The sequence below is a fragment of the Macaca nemestrina genome, chromosome 12, assembly GCF_043159975.1.
Source record: "Macaca nemestrina isolate mMacNem1 chromosome 12, mMacNem.hap1, whole genome shotgun sequence".
Classification (NCBI taxonomy): domain Eukaryota; kingdom Metazoa; phylum Chordata; class Mammalia; order Primates; family Cercopithecidae; genus Macaca; species Macaca nemestrina.
In genome coordinates this window covers 51473771-51489475 of record NC_092136.1, presented here as the reverse complement: position 1 = coordinate 51489475, position 15705 = coordinate 51473771, and the positions used below count along the sequence as shown (strand labels likewise).

General features: G+C 38.3%; 1 protein-coding gene across 7 annotated transcripts in view; it reads right to left on the bottom strand.

Annotated features, from left to right (window-relative positions):
• Positions 1–2459: 2459 nt before the first annotated feature.
• Positions 2460–15705, bottom strand: part of LOC105486925 (RAS related 2) — a 114726-nt gene continuing 101480 nt past the window's right edge. For all 7 annotated transcript variants that reach the window (XM_071075058.1, XM_011750064.2, XM_011750063.3 and 4 more), the window contains exons 5-6: positions 6149–6267; positions 2460–3963 (exon numbers count right to left, since the gene is read on the bottom strand). In XM_071075058.1, the coding sequence (XP_070931159.1) occupies positions 3876–3963; positions 6149–6267 (207 nt within the window). In that variant the 3' untranslated portion in view covers positions 2460–3875. The remainder of the gene's footprint in view (positions 3964–6148; positions 6268–15705) is intronic.

Sequence of the window (15705 nt, the reverse complement as noted above, 5' to 3'; positions counted from 1 at the left end):
CCCACAGAAAGTTATCTGAGTGACTATTTTCTTGATTTTCCCAAGAATGGTACATGGCTGTACCATTCTAGAGGCAAAGGTACAATGCAAATCTAGATGCAACTTGAGCCCTAATGCCGTATCTGTTGTGCGTTAATTCAGGGCTCAATGTTGTGCAAAACCAGTTGAGAGGAATACATGAACACAATGAGGAGAGAAGCAGAATATATATAAAAAAGACCCAAATATAATTTTTCAAGGGGGAAAAAAATTTTTGAAAAAAAGTTTTCAAAATGAAAATTCACTGGATAGGATTCATAGCAGATTAAACAACAGCAGAAGAAATGGTTATGGAGATTGGGTGCAGTGCCTCATGCCTATAATCCAAACCCTTTGGGAGGCTGAGGCAGGCAGACAGCTTGAGTCCAGGAGTTTGAGACCAGCTTAGGCAACAGGGCAAGACCTTGTCTCTACACAAAGTACAAAAAGGACTTTAGCCAGGTGTGGTGGCATGCGCTTCTGTACTCCCACCTACTCAAGAGGCTTAAGTGGGAGGATGACTTTGAACCTGAGGCAGGTTGCAGTGAGCCAAGATGGCGCCACTGCACTCCAACCTGGGCAACAGAGCAAGACCTGGTCTCTACTAAAGGAGGGGAAGAGGAGGGGGAGGGGGACGGGAGGTGGAAGGTAGAGGATGGGGAGGGGAGAGGGGAGAAGGAGCGGAAGGGGAGGGGGTGGAGGGGAAGGGGAGGGGAAAGGGAGTTGGGGGGGAAGGCAGGGAGGGAGAGGGGAGGGGGAGGGGGAAGGCAGAGGAGGGGAGGGGGAGGGGGAAGGCAGAGGAGGGGAGGGGAAGGGGAGGGGGAAGGCGGGGGAGGGGGAAGGCGGGGGAGGGGGAAGGCAGGGGAGGGGGAAGGCAGGGGAGGGGGAGGGGGGAAGGCAGGGAAGAGTAGGGGAGGGGGAGGGGGGAAGGCAGGGAAGAGTAGGGGAAGGGGAGGGGGGAGGGAAGGCAGGGAAGAGGAAGAGGGGAGGGGGAGAGGAAGAGGGGAGGGGGAGGGGAAGAGGGGAGGGGGAGGGGAAGGGGAGGAAGGCAAGGAAGAGGAGGGGAAGGGGAGTGGGGAGGGGGAGGGGAGGAGGAAGGCAGGGAAGAGGAGGGGAAGGGGGGGGAGAGAGAGAGAGAGAGAGAGAGACAGACAGACAGACAGACAGACAGGGAGGGAGGGAGATGGGACTTGAAGATGTAGTAACAAAAATAATCTGGCCGGGCACGGTGGCTCACGCCTGTAATCTCAGCACTTTGGGAGGCCAAGGTGGTGGATCACAAGGTCAGGAGTTCAAGACCAGCCTGGCCAAGATGGTAAAACCCCATCTCTACTAACAATACAAAAATTAGCCAGACATGGTGGCAGGCGCCTGTAATCCCAGCTACTCAGGAGGCTGAGGCAGGGAACTGCTTGAACCCAGTAGGCAGAGGCTGCAGTGAGACAAGATCATGCCACTGCACTCCAGCCTGGGCGACAGAGCAAGACTCCGTCTCAAAAAAATAGTAACAATAATCCAAAGTAAAGCATAAAGAGGAAAAAAGGTGAAGTGAGATAATAAAAGTAGATGGGTTTCTCATTAAATCTGGATATTATGTAAGCAATCTTTTGTTATCTGAAGTTAACTAAAACAAACTTTGCCAACTGAAAGTACTACCGAGGATACATGATAGTGCTACAGTAACAAAGGCCACAGGATAAACATGGTATCTTCCTGGGCAGTAATTGTACTAGAAGACCTGGAAAATAATTCCATATCGACATAATTATACTATCAAGTACAGCGTATAATTATATAATTTTTTTTTTTTTTTTTTGGAGACAGAGTCTCAATCTGTCACCCAGGCTGGAGAGCAATGGCACGATCTCGGCTCACTGCAAACTCCGCTTCCTGAATTCAAGCGATTCTCCTGTCTCAGCCTCCCAAGTAGCTGGAATTACAAGCACCCACCACCATGCCCGGCTAATTTTTGTATTTTTAGTAGACATGGGATTTCACCATGTTGGTCAGGCTGGTCTCAAACTCCTGAACTCAGGTGATCCACCCGCCTCAGCTGGGATTACAGGTGTGCACCACCATGCCCGGCCAATTATATTATTTTTACTGGTCTTCAAATAAATGTGTGTGTGGCTTTAGCTGTTTTCAGTTTCATCTTCAGAGGGGTATCTATGTAGGTATTCACCTGCCTCTACAGTTGGATTTCTCTATCAGGAACACTTCATAGAAAAGGTTTAAGAAACATGGACTTAAGTAAATATTCAAAAAGTCAAAGAACATCAAATGTTTCACATCCACTCCACCTGCTGAATGACCAATGCTGACTTTTAGATTCAAACCCTAAGACACTGGAGAAAAGGCATAGAGCTACTAAAGTAAGTTTCGCTAACACTTGTTCCCTTAAGAAACCACTAAATTAACACAATGAGTAATCAAGCATCATCTTGTGATAACAGATCAATTTTAATTCTAGCACCTGAAGCTATACAAGGGTATGCTCTATAAACTTCATGGGACTGTTGTACACACTTGATAAAGTGACAACTGTGCAATACCACTTAGCATCTCAAAATCAGGAACATACTATTGAATTGCTTAAACACAATCCACAGAATTAAAAACAAAATCAGATGCCATCCACAGTTATACTAATTATCCATTAAAAGCTTACACTTAATACTTCATATAACAATCAATATCTAGCAGGGAATATTAAAACTGATTTCAGAGTCTCATCCTGTTGTACTCTATTGGGAAGTTTTCTTGAGTAGATATGTGACTGGCCAAAGATGGGTAAAACCAAGACCAGACCAGCAAGTAAAAGTTCTACCACAGTTTCTGTAGTTTCCACTTGTTTTTCTTTGTCAGTTAAAAGTGAACAGTGAGAATTAAATACTTATCTTTACATATACACAAGGTATGCTGCGAAAGCATATCTGCATACAAACATATAAAAATACTTGTTAACTAGTTTGATAAGAAAATAATGTATAAAAGTATATAGCAAAAACATTAATCATCTCTGACCCTGGAAAGATCAATTCCATATTTTATATTACATCAAACAAAAACAGTTTTAGTTTTTTGAATCCCTTATCCAGAAATACTCGAAAAGGAAGACAAACAGAAATTATTCATTTTTACCCTTAGCATGGCTGTGAAAAAGAGTTAAATTAAAAAATCAAGTACACTGAAATGTCTAAGTCCTGAATGAGTCCAAATATTTGACCACGTAGAATATTGTCATCTTCAAGAGTAGGAGTAATAACACAGGTTTTTATGAGCAGTTTTTAATCCATAAATACAATAAGCATTTTGGTATTTTGGCCACCAGAAAACAAAAGTTGTAGTATCAGTAAAGGTCTGAGATGGTTCACTTTTGTAGATTCAATTCAGTGTATTTAAGATTAACAAAGGCTGACAATGAAATGTTTAAAGATAGGCAAAAATTCACATTAAAAAAATCCCTATATTTCTATTTAGAGTAACAGTAGGCAGTATGATTCCAAAAGTTAAAAATTTCACAACCTGTGGCTTCAGCTTGGCAAACAGCTTAGATTCCAAAACTGATTCATCTCTATTAAAATGTAAGCACTTAAAAAAAGAGCATGTCTGTGTCTATAGACATATATTTTAAAGGAATCAGATAATCTTGGAAGCAGCCTTAGTGTTTCCTTTAAATTTGTCTGGAAATGACCATTGTATTAGCTTCACAGAAAGAACTAGCCAGCTTCTTGGTCTAAGGCTAACATGGTGATCATTTGTCTAAGGCTAGAAAGGTACCAACAAGATGTAAACCGAGGAGAGGAGGAGGAGATGAGGGCTTTTCCTGGCAGTTGGTAGCTAAAACTGAAGGGATTCTAGAAAATGACACAATGGCAGCCTTTCTTGTCTTTTTCTTTCCGTGTTGGTTCTGGTGAAGGAGGACATTCCTGCTCTTGAAATTTCCTGTAAGATAAAAAATTCTAAAATATAATTGCCTTCTTGGTAATCTACTATTACAAACACAGGTTATTTTTTCCACAAGTTCACTTTAAGGGCATATGCTTTTCAATGTTAAACTTCAACGAGGGAACAAAGCATATTATTTCTCTCTTTCCTACCCCCACCAAAAAAGGGCACAAATGCGTCAACACCAGCATAAGCAGAGCTGTGAAGTTGCTTTAATGGATGAGTCCTGAATCAGATGAGATACCAGATTCAGTAATCTCTTAAGTTCCCATCCCAATTTGAAATTCCATGACTCTAAGGTATACTTAAGAATAAAGATTCATCATTAGAGTGCAATATAAAATTAACCTTACGAGGTATGCAGGTCTTATCTGTGTTCTGCCATTTATTAAATTCAGTATTAGACAAAGTTAGTTAACCTAGTCTGAGCCTCAGTTTTTTAGAGGGGAATAATGGAAACCTACCTTTCACAGCTGTTGTGAGGATTAAAGATCTTGTGATATTAAAATATATCTAATAGTTCCTGGCATTAAAAACAAAACAAACAAAAAACCTCCTTTACTTCCCCCCTCATTCCTGAATTACCGATGGATAAGGAGACAGCCGAAGAACCAAAACCAAGGACAACATTTCAAAAAGGCAGTCACAATTATTTTAAGAAGGCACTGCCCCATCAGTTGCTTAACACTAAAATGGAACTGGAATGGGAAAAGGGGGCAAAATACATATAACATAAAATTTTCCGTCTTAACCATTTTTAAGTATACAATTTGATGGTATTAAGTATATGCATGTTGTTGTGCAACCATCATCACCATCCATCTCCAGATCTCTTTTTCATCTTATAAAACTGAGACTCTGTACCCATTAAAAAATAATGGGACTGGGATTTTTAACAAACTACTAAAAAAGAAAAAGCTATAACCTTCACTTTTTTTTCCTTCACAGAAAGATAATGCCTGGGCAAGGAGTTAATAAGTAGAAGATCATTGCTCAGGTCTCAATTTACCTTAGATACAAAATAAATATGAAGCCCAGGCACGGTGGCTCACGCTGTAATCCCAGTACTTTGGGAGGCCAAGGTGGGTGGAACACGAGGTCAGGAGTTCGAGACCAGCCTGGCCAATATGGTGAAACTCTGTCTCTACCAAAAATACAAAAATTAGCTGGGTGTGGTGGCAGGCACCTGTAATCCCAGCTACTCGGGAGGCTGAGGCAGAGAACTGCTTGAACCCAGGAGGTGGAGGTTGTAACGAGCTGAGATCACACCACTGCACTCCAGCCTGGGAGACAGAGAGAAACTCACTCTCAAAAAAAAAAAAAAAAAAAAAAAAAAAAAAAAAAAAAAAAAGGCAGCCCACTTCACATTCCTATCAAACTGTCTAACTAGCAGAGAGTCCCAGATCTACAGAGCAAAGTATGAAACAGGGGCCAGGCACCAAGACCCAAAATAATAAATCAAATCCTACTCACTAAAGCAACTTCATTTTTCTCACCCACAAACATATCTAGTAATTCTATCAGACTTCACCCAACACCTTCAGCCTCTTGGAACCCGTTAACACTTTTTAAGCCAACGGGGCCCCCTACGGCATCTAACAGAAAAATTATTTGTTGTGTGGGACATTATGCTTCACATCTTGCAGGATTATTGAATCTCTACTACCTGGCTTACTCTCAGCCTGGGATGAGGTGGGAGCACCGGCTCTGGAATCAGAGTTTTGAATTAAAGCCCCAGTTCTGCCATTTAATACCTAAACTTTGAACAAGCTATTTAACTTCTTTCTCTGTACTCCTGTTTTCTCCTCTGAAAGTGAGGATAAAACAGTGTTTAATTTATTGGGCTATGGTGAGGATTACATATAATAATACATGTAAAACATTTAGCACAGAAGCTGGCAGAGATTACCATGCAAAAGTTAGCTGCTGTCATCACTATCTTCACACTATCACCCCCTTTGGAAGCAGCATTTATTCTTTTCAAAATCCTATGTGTACTTTATACTTCATAATTAAATTGGATTTTATATTCTAGAAGTGCCTAGAATATGTACTTAAAAATTTTAATGCACCATGTGCATTAATTCCTAAAAAGAATCACTTCTATATAAAATATCCTTTCTTGCTAAAAACATTTAATATTAATTTATTAAAACATGCTTCTAGAATGTGTTTTGCTTACCTGATAACCCGGACAAGTTCATGGAAAGCTTGATCTACATTCATCCTAATTTTTGCTGATGCCTCCATGTATGTTACCTTAAGTTGCCGTGCTAACTGCTGTCCTTCTTCCTGTGTTACCTGAAATTCCAAGTTATGTTTATGGTACATTATTAACAACTGGATTTGCTCCATCTAATCGTGGCCCCAGATTGTGCTAATAATTCAGCCAGAGGCCAGGTTGTTTTATCATAAGATGAACCAACAGACTTAACAGCTCAAGATAAACTAAAGCCCACCTCTGCAGAACAATGCAGAATATACCTGTGATGGAAATACTAGCCTACAACAATATTTCCAACTAGAGATGACACAAAAAGTATTAAATACAACAGTGATACATTCTGGGAATGGCAAGTGTAAGGTGCTATTAAAGTATACAACTCTGTCAGGGGATCAGGGAAAGTTTCCCTGAGGAAGTGACATTTAAGCCAAGAAGATAACAGAGTATGGATTTCAGGGGCGGAGGGTGGGGGTGTGAAGAAGTATCCCTGACAAGAATGTGTGAGGCATGAGAGTGAATGGGCTTTCCAAGAACTAACAGAAGTGTCATATAGCTGGAATACAATAAGCAAAGAGAGAAAATGGCAAGAGGTGAGGATGGTGAAAAGTGTAAGCTTCAGAGGCCATAAGGTCTTCTCATCATTTGCATTCCCCAGTACTGGTACACAGGTGACACTCATCAGTACGCGGGGAGAAATGAATTATGAATGCAATTACAGGCCCTCACAATGCCTTAAATTTTGGAGATCAAGGAAAGGTGGCATTAGCTGATTGATGTATAAAATGGCAGGTCAGAATAAGAAAACATAAATGAATGTAAGTTCCTACATGTTTTAAACGTAAGGATTTGAATAGTGACGTTTACCAAAAATTATTAAATTCTATTATATTTACATTTATATAGTGGGGCTTAAAATTATATTTCTGAAAATAATACCCTTTATTGCTGTTATTATCACAAAATTAAACACTTGATGAAAAAATTAGAAAAGCCAAATTGGGAGGGAAAAAAAATCAAAGAAAATTTAGGAACCTATCAACCACAGAGAACCATGTTCTTTTGGTCATTTTTCAATGAGGCATAATTTTTACACTACAAAAATAGGATCATAATTTTTGTATATCTCATACTCTGGAAGCATTCTGAACTCATTTATCTAGGAGTTCTTTTGTAAATCCTACAGGCCTTTCTATATAACCATGTCATTTGCTAATAAAGACAGTTTTATTTCTTGCTTTTTGATGTGGGTATCTTCTATTTCCTTTTCCAGCATTAGTGCACTACCTAGAACCTCCAGTACAATGACATAAGTGGTGAGGGGAATACTCTTGACCTATTTTGGATCTTAGAAACAAAGCTAGTTTTTCACCATTAAGTATGCTGTCAGTTATAGAATTTTTTTGTAGATGTCCTTTCTCAGGTTAACAAAGTTCTCCACTACTCCCTTTGTATAAGGTGTTCATCAGGAATGGATGGTGGATTTGCCAAATGTTTTTTCCTCCATCTACTGAGATAATTATATGATTTCTCCTTTTCAGTCTGCTAATATGATTAATTATATTGACGCACTTTCAAATATCAAACCAACAACCCATTCCAGGAATAACTTCTCCTTGAGTGATATATTGCCTTTTTTATATATTGTTAAATTCTATTTAATATTTTATTAAGAATCTTTATATCTGTGTTCATGAGAGAGATTGGACTGTGGATTTATGTTTTCCTCTGGTTTGGGTTTCTGAGTGCTATGCTGGCTTCACGTAAGTTGGAAAGAATTTTCTCTTCAATGTTCTGGAACACTTTGTTTCAGAACAAGTAATATGTCCATTTCATTTAACTGAATTTATTGGCATAAAGTTGTTTATAGTATTATCTTTCAAACATCTGAAGGATCTAAAGTGAAGATACTGCTCTCATTCCTGATATTGTGTCTTTTCTCTTTTTTATCTGATCATTCTGGCAAGAATCTTGTCAATTTGATTGATCTTCCAAAAAGCCAGTTTGGGGTTTTTATTTATTTGTTTTTTTTGGTAGAGGTGGGGTCTCACTACGTTACCCAGGATGGTCTTGAACTGCTCTTCTGGGCTCAAGCAATCCTCCCGCCTCAGCTTCCCAAAGTTGGCATTACAGGAATAGCCACCACGCTCCGCCAGTTTTTCTTTCCTTTATGGTTTTACTATTTTCCATTTCATTGGTTTTCATTCTCTTATTATTTCCCTTCTACTTACTATGGGTTTTTTCTCTTTCTTCTAATTTCTTAAGAAAGAACCTAAAGGTCACTCAGACCTTTGTTCTAATACAAATATTTAGTGCTACAAATTTCTCTATATATACTTCTTTAGTAGCATGCCACAAATTTTGATTTTGTGTTCTAATTTTCATTCAGTTCATAATACTCTGTAATTTCCCTTTTCATTTTTTTCTTTGACCCAAGGGTTAGTTGGAATATGTTAATTTCCCAATATTTGGAGATTTCCTAGATACCTGTTATGAATTTCCAAGTGAATTCTACTGTGGTCAGGAACTACACACTGTCTGACTAAAATCCTTTTAAATTTATTGAGGCTTTATGATCCATTCTTATTTCAAAATAAGGTGCATTCTACTGTTGTTGGATAAAGTGTACACTTAATGTCAATTAGGATATGCTGTTTGATATTGCTGCTGAAGTCAACTGTATCCTTATTGATTTTCTTTCTACCTTCCTATCAGTTGAGAGGGGTATTGAAGTCTCTGACTTTAAGTGTGAATTTGTACATTTCTCCTTGTAGTTCTCAACATCTTGCTTCAAGATTATTGAAGCTATTAGATCACGAATGTTTGGAACTGTTATGTCCTCTTGATGAATTAATCTCTTTATCATTATGAAACACTCTTCTTTATTCCTAGTAAAGTCTTGGCTCTGAAATCTTTGTCTGATATTTATATAGCTACTTTTTATCTTCATGATTGCTAGTCAGGCAATCATGAAGATAACTAAAGTAGCTATATAAATACCTTACTCCATTCTTTTACTTTAACCTTTGTGTCTTCGTATTTAAAGTAGATTTCCTGTAGCATCCTGTTTTTTTATTCAATCTAACATATCTGCCTTTTAACTGAGACATTTGCACAATTTACATTTAATGTGCTCACGGATATTGTTGCGTCATCTTGCTATTAGTTTCCTATCCATATCATCTATTCTTTGTTCTAGTTGTCTTCTTTCTCTACCTTCTTTTGCGTTAGCTCAGTTGTTTTTATGATTACATTTTATCTCCTTTGTTGGTTAATTAACTATATATCGGTTATTTCAGTGGCTGTTTTAGAATTTATGGTATACATTTTTAATTCATGACAGTCTAATTCAAATGATCCTATACCAATTCAAGTATGGTTTAAGAACCTTACAACAAAGCCAGGTGCAGTGGTGTGTGCCTAAAGTCCCAGCTACTTGGGTGGCTGAGGCAGAGGATCACTTGAGCTCAAGAGTTCAAGGCCAGTCTGGGAAACAGTGAGAACTTGTCTCTCAAGAAAAAAACAAACTAGTTAACAACAATGTTTCTCCCTCCTGTTCTTTTTTGTTATTAACTTTTACCTCACAATGTGTTTATTATTTTTGCTTTAAATATTCAGTTATGGTAAGAGTAATTTACATTTATCCACATAATTACCATCTCTGGTACTCTGTATTCATTTGTAGATTCATATTCAGATTTCCATTTGGTATCATTTCCCTTCTGCCTAAAGACATCTTTTCACATTTCTTATAATGCAGGTCTGCTGATGATGAATTATCCCGCTTTTTATATGTCTGGGAAAAGTCTTTATTTCATCTTCATTTCTGAAATAAATTTTTGGTGGGTATTGAATTCTAGTTGACAGTTTTTGCTATCAGTACTTAAAAGATTCTGCACCACTATCTTCTGGCTTCACTGTTTCCAATGAGATACAACGATTGACTCCTGCCATCCTTCTATTTGTTCTTCCATATGTAATGTGCTCTTTTCCCCCTCTGTCTGGCTATGTTTCAGATTTTTTTCTTTATCACTGATTTCAAGCAATTTCATTATAATATATCTTATGATTTTCTTCACATTTCTTGTGCTCTGAGTTTGTTAAGCTTCTTGGATGTGTGTCTATATTTTTCATCAAATGTGGAAATTTTCATCAATTACTTCTGCTGTTAATCCCATCCAGTGCATTTTTCATGTCAGACATATTAGTTTTACTTCTGAAAGTTTAATTTGGATCTTTTTACATCTTTCATGTCTCTAACATGTTTTCTCTAGCTTCTTGATTGTATAAAAAACAGTCAAAATAACTGTTTTAATGTCTCTGTCCACTAATTCTATTATCTTTGTCATTTCTGGATCTGTTTCTATTAAATATTTGTTTTCTAATTGTGTGTCATATTTTTCTTGCTTCTTTATATGCCTGGGAATTTCTGAGTAGAATGCTGGAAATTTTACCTACCGGGTATGAGATATTTTGTATTCCTAAACACATTCCTGGTTCTTCCAGGATGTAGGTATTTGGAAACATGTTATCCTTTCAGGTCATGTTCTAGGTTTTGTTATAGGGTACCAGAAAGGCATTTAGTTTGGCTAATTTTGCCCCATTACTGGGACAAAACCCTTCTGAGTTATACTATCCAATACTCCAAGAAATATAAGGTTTTCTACTTTGACTGGTTAGAATATGAATTATTCCTGACCCTGTTGAGCTCAAGGTATTGTTCCTTCTAAACTTTTTAGGTAGTTTGTTCTCCCAGTTTAATATTCTATTCCAAAAATTTAGCAGCCTAAATACAGTATCATTAGTTTATTACACCAATATACATATATCCAACACTTCATAACAATTTGTGCCCTGTTGCATTCCAACAGGATAACACATAGGTTCTACATAGCACTGGTATATCTAAGTTTATCTAACTTTTAAATTTACCTTGTCTCTCTTCAAAATAACGTATGTACCACAAGGCCTATGCATTTGAAATATAAACTGATCAAGTTACCCGAACAATTAACAATAAGGAAGGAAGCCGCGTAAACAGAGAAAGCTTCACAGACGCACCAATTTTAGACAGGACAATTTCTATTTGAGGAAAATTTGACATGGGAAATTCCTTCCTATAAAATACCCCTATGCTGCCACAAATTCTGTTCCATCTTCCCAGATGTCATCCCTTCTCTCTCAACTCTACACTCTCAAATTCTTCCTCACTAACCTTTCAAGACCTGAGCAATGAAACTTGCCCCTAAGTGTTGGTACTGTTTTGGAAGCACCTTCTCAGAGCTCCCATCATACCCTCTGGTTACCACTGACAATTCTCTAACAACACCACAGTAACATTTTTCGTTTGGTTTTCTTGTTCTTTCACCACGTCATCATGTCCTCTGAGGCTAGGAAGTTAAGACAGGCTTCTCTTTGTACATCCAAAACTTAGAAGTGTGCTTAGCAGCTAAATAAATAAACACGTTAAGTAAATGGTGTACGACTAATCAAATAGGTACATTCTTAAGTTAAAAAAAAATATATATATATATATATATACACACACACACACAAAGCAAAAGAAATCTCAATAAATTACTTACTTTATTGGGGTAAATATGATTGGGGGAAGGAAATATATGTACTTAGAATTTTTCCACTAGTTTTTCTGCTCAAAAAGATACCTTGTCCTACCCATCATGCATAATGTAATTCAACCCTGCTAGGGTTATGTGCTTCACTTGTTTTTGTTTTATTTGGTTTTGTTTTGAGACAGGGTCTCACTCTGTCACCCAGGTTGGAGTGCAATGGCATGGTCACAGCTCACTGAAGCCTCAACCTCCCAGGCTCATGTGACCTTCCCACCTCAGTCTCTTGAGTAGTTGGGACTACAGGCACGTGCCTTTTTTTATTATTATTATTTTTAGTAGAGACAGGGTTCTGCCATGTTGCCCAGGCTGGTCTTGAACTTCTGGGCTCAAGGGATCTGCCGGCCTTGGCCTCCCAAAGTGCTGCGATCACAGGTGTGTGTCACCACGTGCAGCGATTTATGTTTTTAAAGCATGGTTTCACATCACTGTCTTCCAGGAAACAAAGCCAGCAAATTCATACATACATTTCTGGTGAAGAAATCTCTAACCACATGCTTGTGAGCTCACTGACTCCGCATACTTTTGACTAAGTAGAAATAGCATTGCCATCACCAAAGCAAACAATAAAAGATAAAAAGGAGCCATAGCACTGTGGAATTTAGAAATCAAAAGAAAACTGAAGAAAGCTACACAAGTAAGTATTTCCTAGAGGTTCCTCGACTCAGATAATTTCACAAAGACACCAAATATTAAGCCTCATCTCCTGGATATTCTGATTTGGTAGATTTAAGCACTTTCCAGACATGTTTTGTTTTAAATAACCAGTGCAAATCTGATGCAACAAATTCACAGAACTACATTTGGGAGCTTCCAGTAAGACTCAGTTCAAAAACACAATTAAGTATCAGCAGCAGTTCACAATAATATGTATGAGCTCATCTAGTACTACATATTTCCAAACTGAATAAACTACATTTGCAGCACTCAGAGTTATGTCAAGTTAATGAAGTTTACAGAAGCAAAACTTGTTTTCACAAATATTTATTATGTAAAAAGAATCATCATATTAATATCACGTCTTAACTCACTGGCACCCAGATTCATCTACTCAACAAATATTTATTTAGTGCATATCTCTGTTCTATATGCTAACAATAAAGCCTGAACAAAATTGACCTGTCAAAACCGAGAAGCCCTCATAGTGCCTACACCTACATTCACCATCTAAATTTGCCCTTCTAGATGCATGTAAGGCACAGATAAGGCCATATGTGGTTAAGACCCTCTATTATTTGAGAAGGAGGGGTTCTTTTTCCTAGGAGGCTGTAGGGGGCACAGTGTGGTCAAAAGTACTGACAGATGGGAGTCTGGATTGATATATTTAGCTATCATTTTAAGTTTAATGAGTTATTTTCTCAAATTAACAGTTACGATTAATAATTAAGCAACTAAAAAGCAGGGGAAAAAGAGGGAACAACCAAGGTAAACCAGGAGAAAGATGGTAAAGACAAAAAAGCAAAAACAGTTGATCTCTAGACAGGGTTGAGTTGAGGACAAGGAACTTGAAATCAGATATATCATGAAATTCCACTGTCTAAGCCAAAATACTGTGGTATTAAATTTCAGGTTCAAGTGTTGCTACATTTACCTACTTTCATATTTCAGCAAAGGTAAGCAAATCATTTACCTATGTTTTCTTCCTACACCTTTAGCAGAATAAACAAAATGACTGGCATATCTTAAGGGACCAGATGGCTGTTAACACTAAAAAACCATACAAATTCTACAGATCTCTTTTTATTTCACGTAAACCTCAGTGACTATTCTGTCTACTGCTTCATCATCACTGCCTAGAAAAGGTGTTCAATAAATACTGGATGAATGGATAGAAGGATGAAAGAAGCAACCCAGTCCACAGATACAGAGGCCACAAGCAAGCAAGCAAAGCCTCTTCTGGATGATCTCCCCTCCCTGGTGGGGTTCAGAATCTCAGGAGCCAGTGGTAGAAATGGCCAGTACTGACCCACAAATTCAAAGAACAAGGAGAACTGGCATTTATTTTCTACAAGAAAATATGCTAGAAGGTAAAGAAACTACAAAGGATCATGTCTAAGACAAAGGTATAAGAAAACAAGCTGCGTCGGCAACAGAGAGCAAGCCAGACAGGTTACTAAGAACCTAGATATGACAAAAAACTAAACATCTCTGAACAGGGGGAAAGAAGCTTTTACAGCGTCCCTGTGGCCTGTCCAAGTTGACTTGGTAGAACACGTAAGTGTGTCAAGACATAGACCAACACCTTTAATTGTGAAGAGACTTTAAAAAGGTAAAAACCAGCCAGGCGCAGTGGCTCACGCCTGTAATCCCATCACTTTGGGAGGCCAAGGCGGCGGATCACAAGATCAGGAGTTTGAGACCAGCCTGGCCAACATGGTGAAACCCCATCTCTACTAAAAATATAAAAAATTAGCTGGGCATGGTGGCCCGTGCCTGTAAGCCCAGCTACTCAGGAGGCTGAGGCAGGAGAATCGCTTGAATCCGGGAGGTGGAGGTTGCAGTGAGCCGAGATTGTGCCTGGGCGACAGAGCAAGACCTGTTTCAGGAAAAAAAAAAAAAAAAAAAAAAGGTAAAAACCTCTTACTATAGCATCTCAATTTCAACAGCATGCCCCTCAAGGGTAGGAGATAAGGTATGTTTGCCTTTGCATATTCAGAGCCCAAGACACTTTAGAGAGACAAGGAGACAAAGTAGTACCAACAAAGGACATTGGGGAGGCTGGAGGAGCAGGAAATACTATCTCAGAGCCAAATAAAGTGCTTCAAAAAGGAGGGAGTGATCAACCATGTCAAACGTCACTGACATTTGCCCAATTAGTGATACTGACAGTGGCACTGAATCCCTGATGTCAGTACAATCAAGAACGGCAGGAGAAAAAGTAGAGAAAGTTGAAGTTTTAGGAGTTTTGCTATTAAAGAGGGGCAGAAAAAACATACTCAGAGGGGAATGTGAGATTAAAAGTTTGTGCTATAGTCTTTTTGTTTTAAAGATAAAAGACATTGTAGCATGTTGTATGCTGATGGGAATGATCATGTAGGAATGTTCATCTAAAATAGAACAACTGCTGGGGTAAAGTCCATGAGCTGGTGAGAAGGAACAGGATCCAGTGTCTGGTAGAGAAGTTGTTCATAGACAGATGAACAGTTTATCCATGTAAGTGGAGGGAAGTGAACCTCATGGGGTACCTGAGCACTCAGGTTAGTAGATATGGAGGTAAGGACATGTACAAATTTCTCACAGAAACAGGAAAACATACGCATTATCAGCCAAGAGTGAAGAAAGAGAAGAAAGTGTTACAGGTTGAAGAATATGAGAAAGTATGTAAAAATTATCCAAACAAATGGGAAATAAGTGGACTAGGGAAATGTAGGATTTCCAGTCAGCACTAAAGGCCCATAAAGATCAGTGGTCATGACATTAAACTGAGAGTAGTCAACATGCCTGAGTACAGGTGCAAAGGAAAAAAAAAGCATAAGGAAGAATAAAACTTTTCTTTGTGTCTATCCTTCAGAGAGTAGACGCCATATAAATGAGCAGAAAACTAAGCAATTGGATTTTAGGCACTTGCTTTTCTCCCTTGGATATATATACATCAAAGCTTTTCAGGATATACATAATTTATGACTATTTATATGGTTTAGATGGAAAAATAAATACAAAATACAAAATAACTTACTCCAAAAGCTAACACTACGTATCTTTAGGGTGACCGAAATAAGGAAATCATTTCCTGTATGTTCTCCCACTTTTTTACTCTGAGAATCTATTACTTTTACAAAAAGTAAAAAAAATTCCATGAAAAAAATTATAATCCAATGACATACAAACAAAGCCAGTGCCACAATATGTTGACTGTCTGCAGACAGATGGGAATTGCATACCACATTC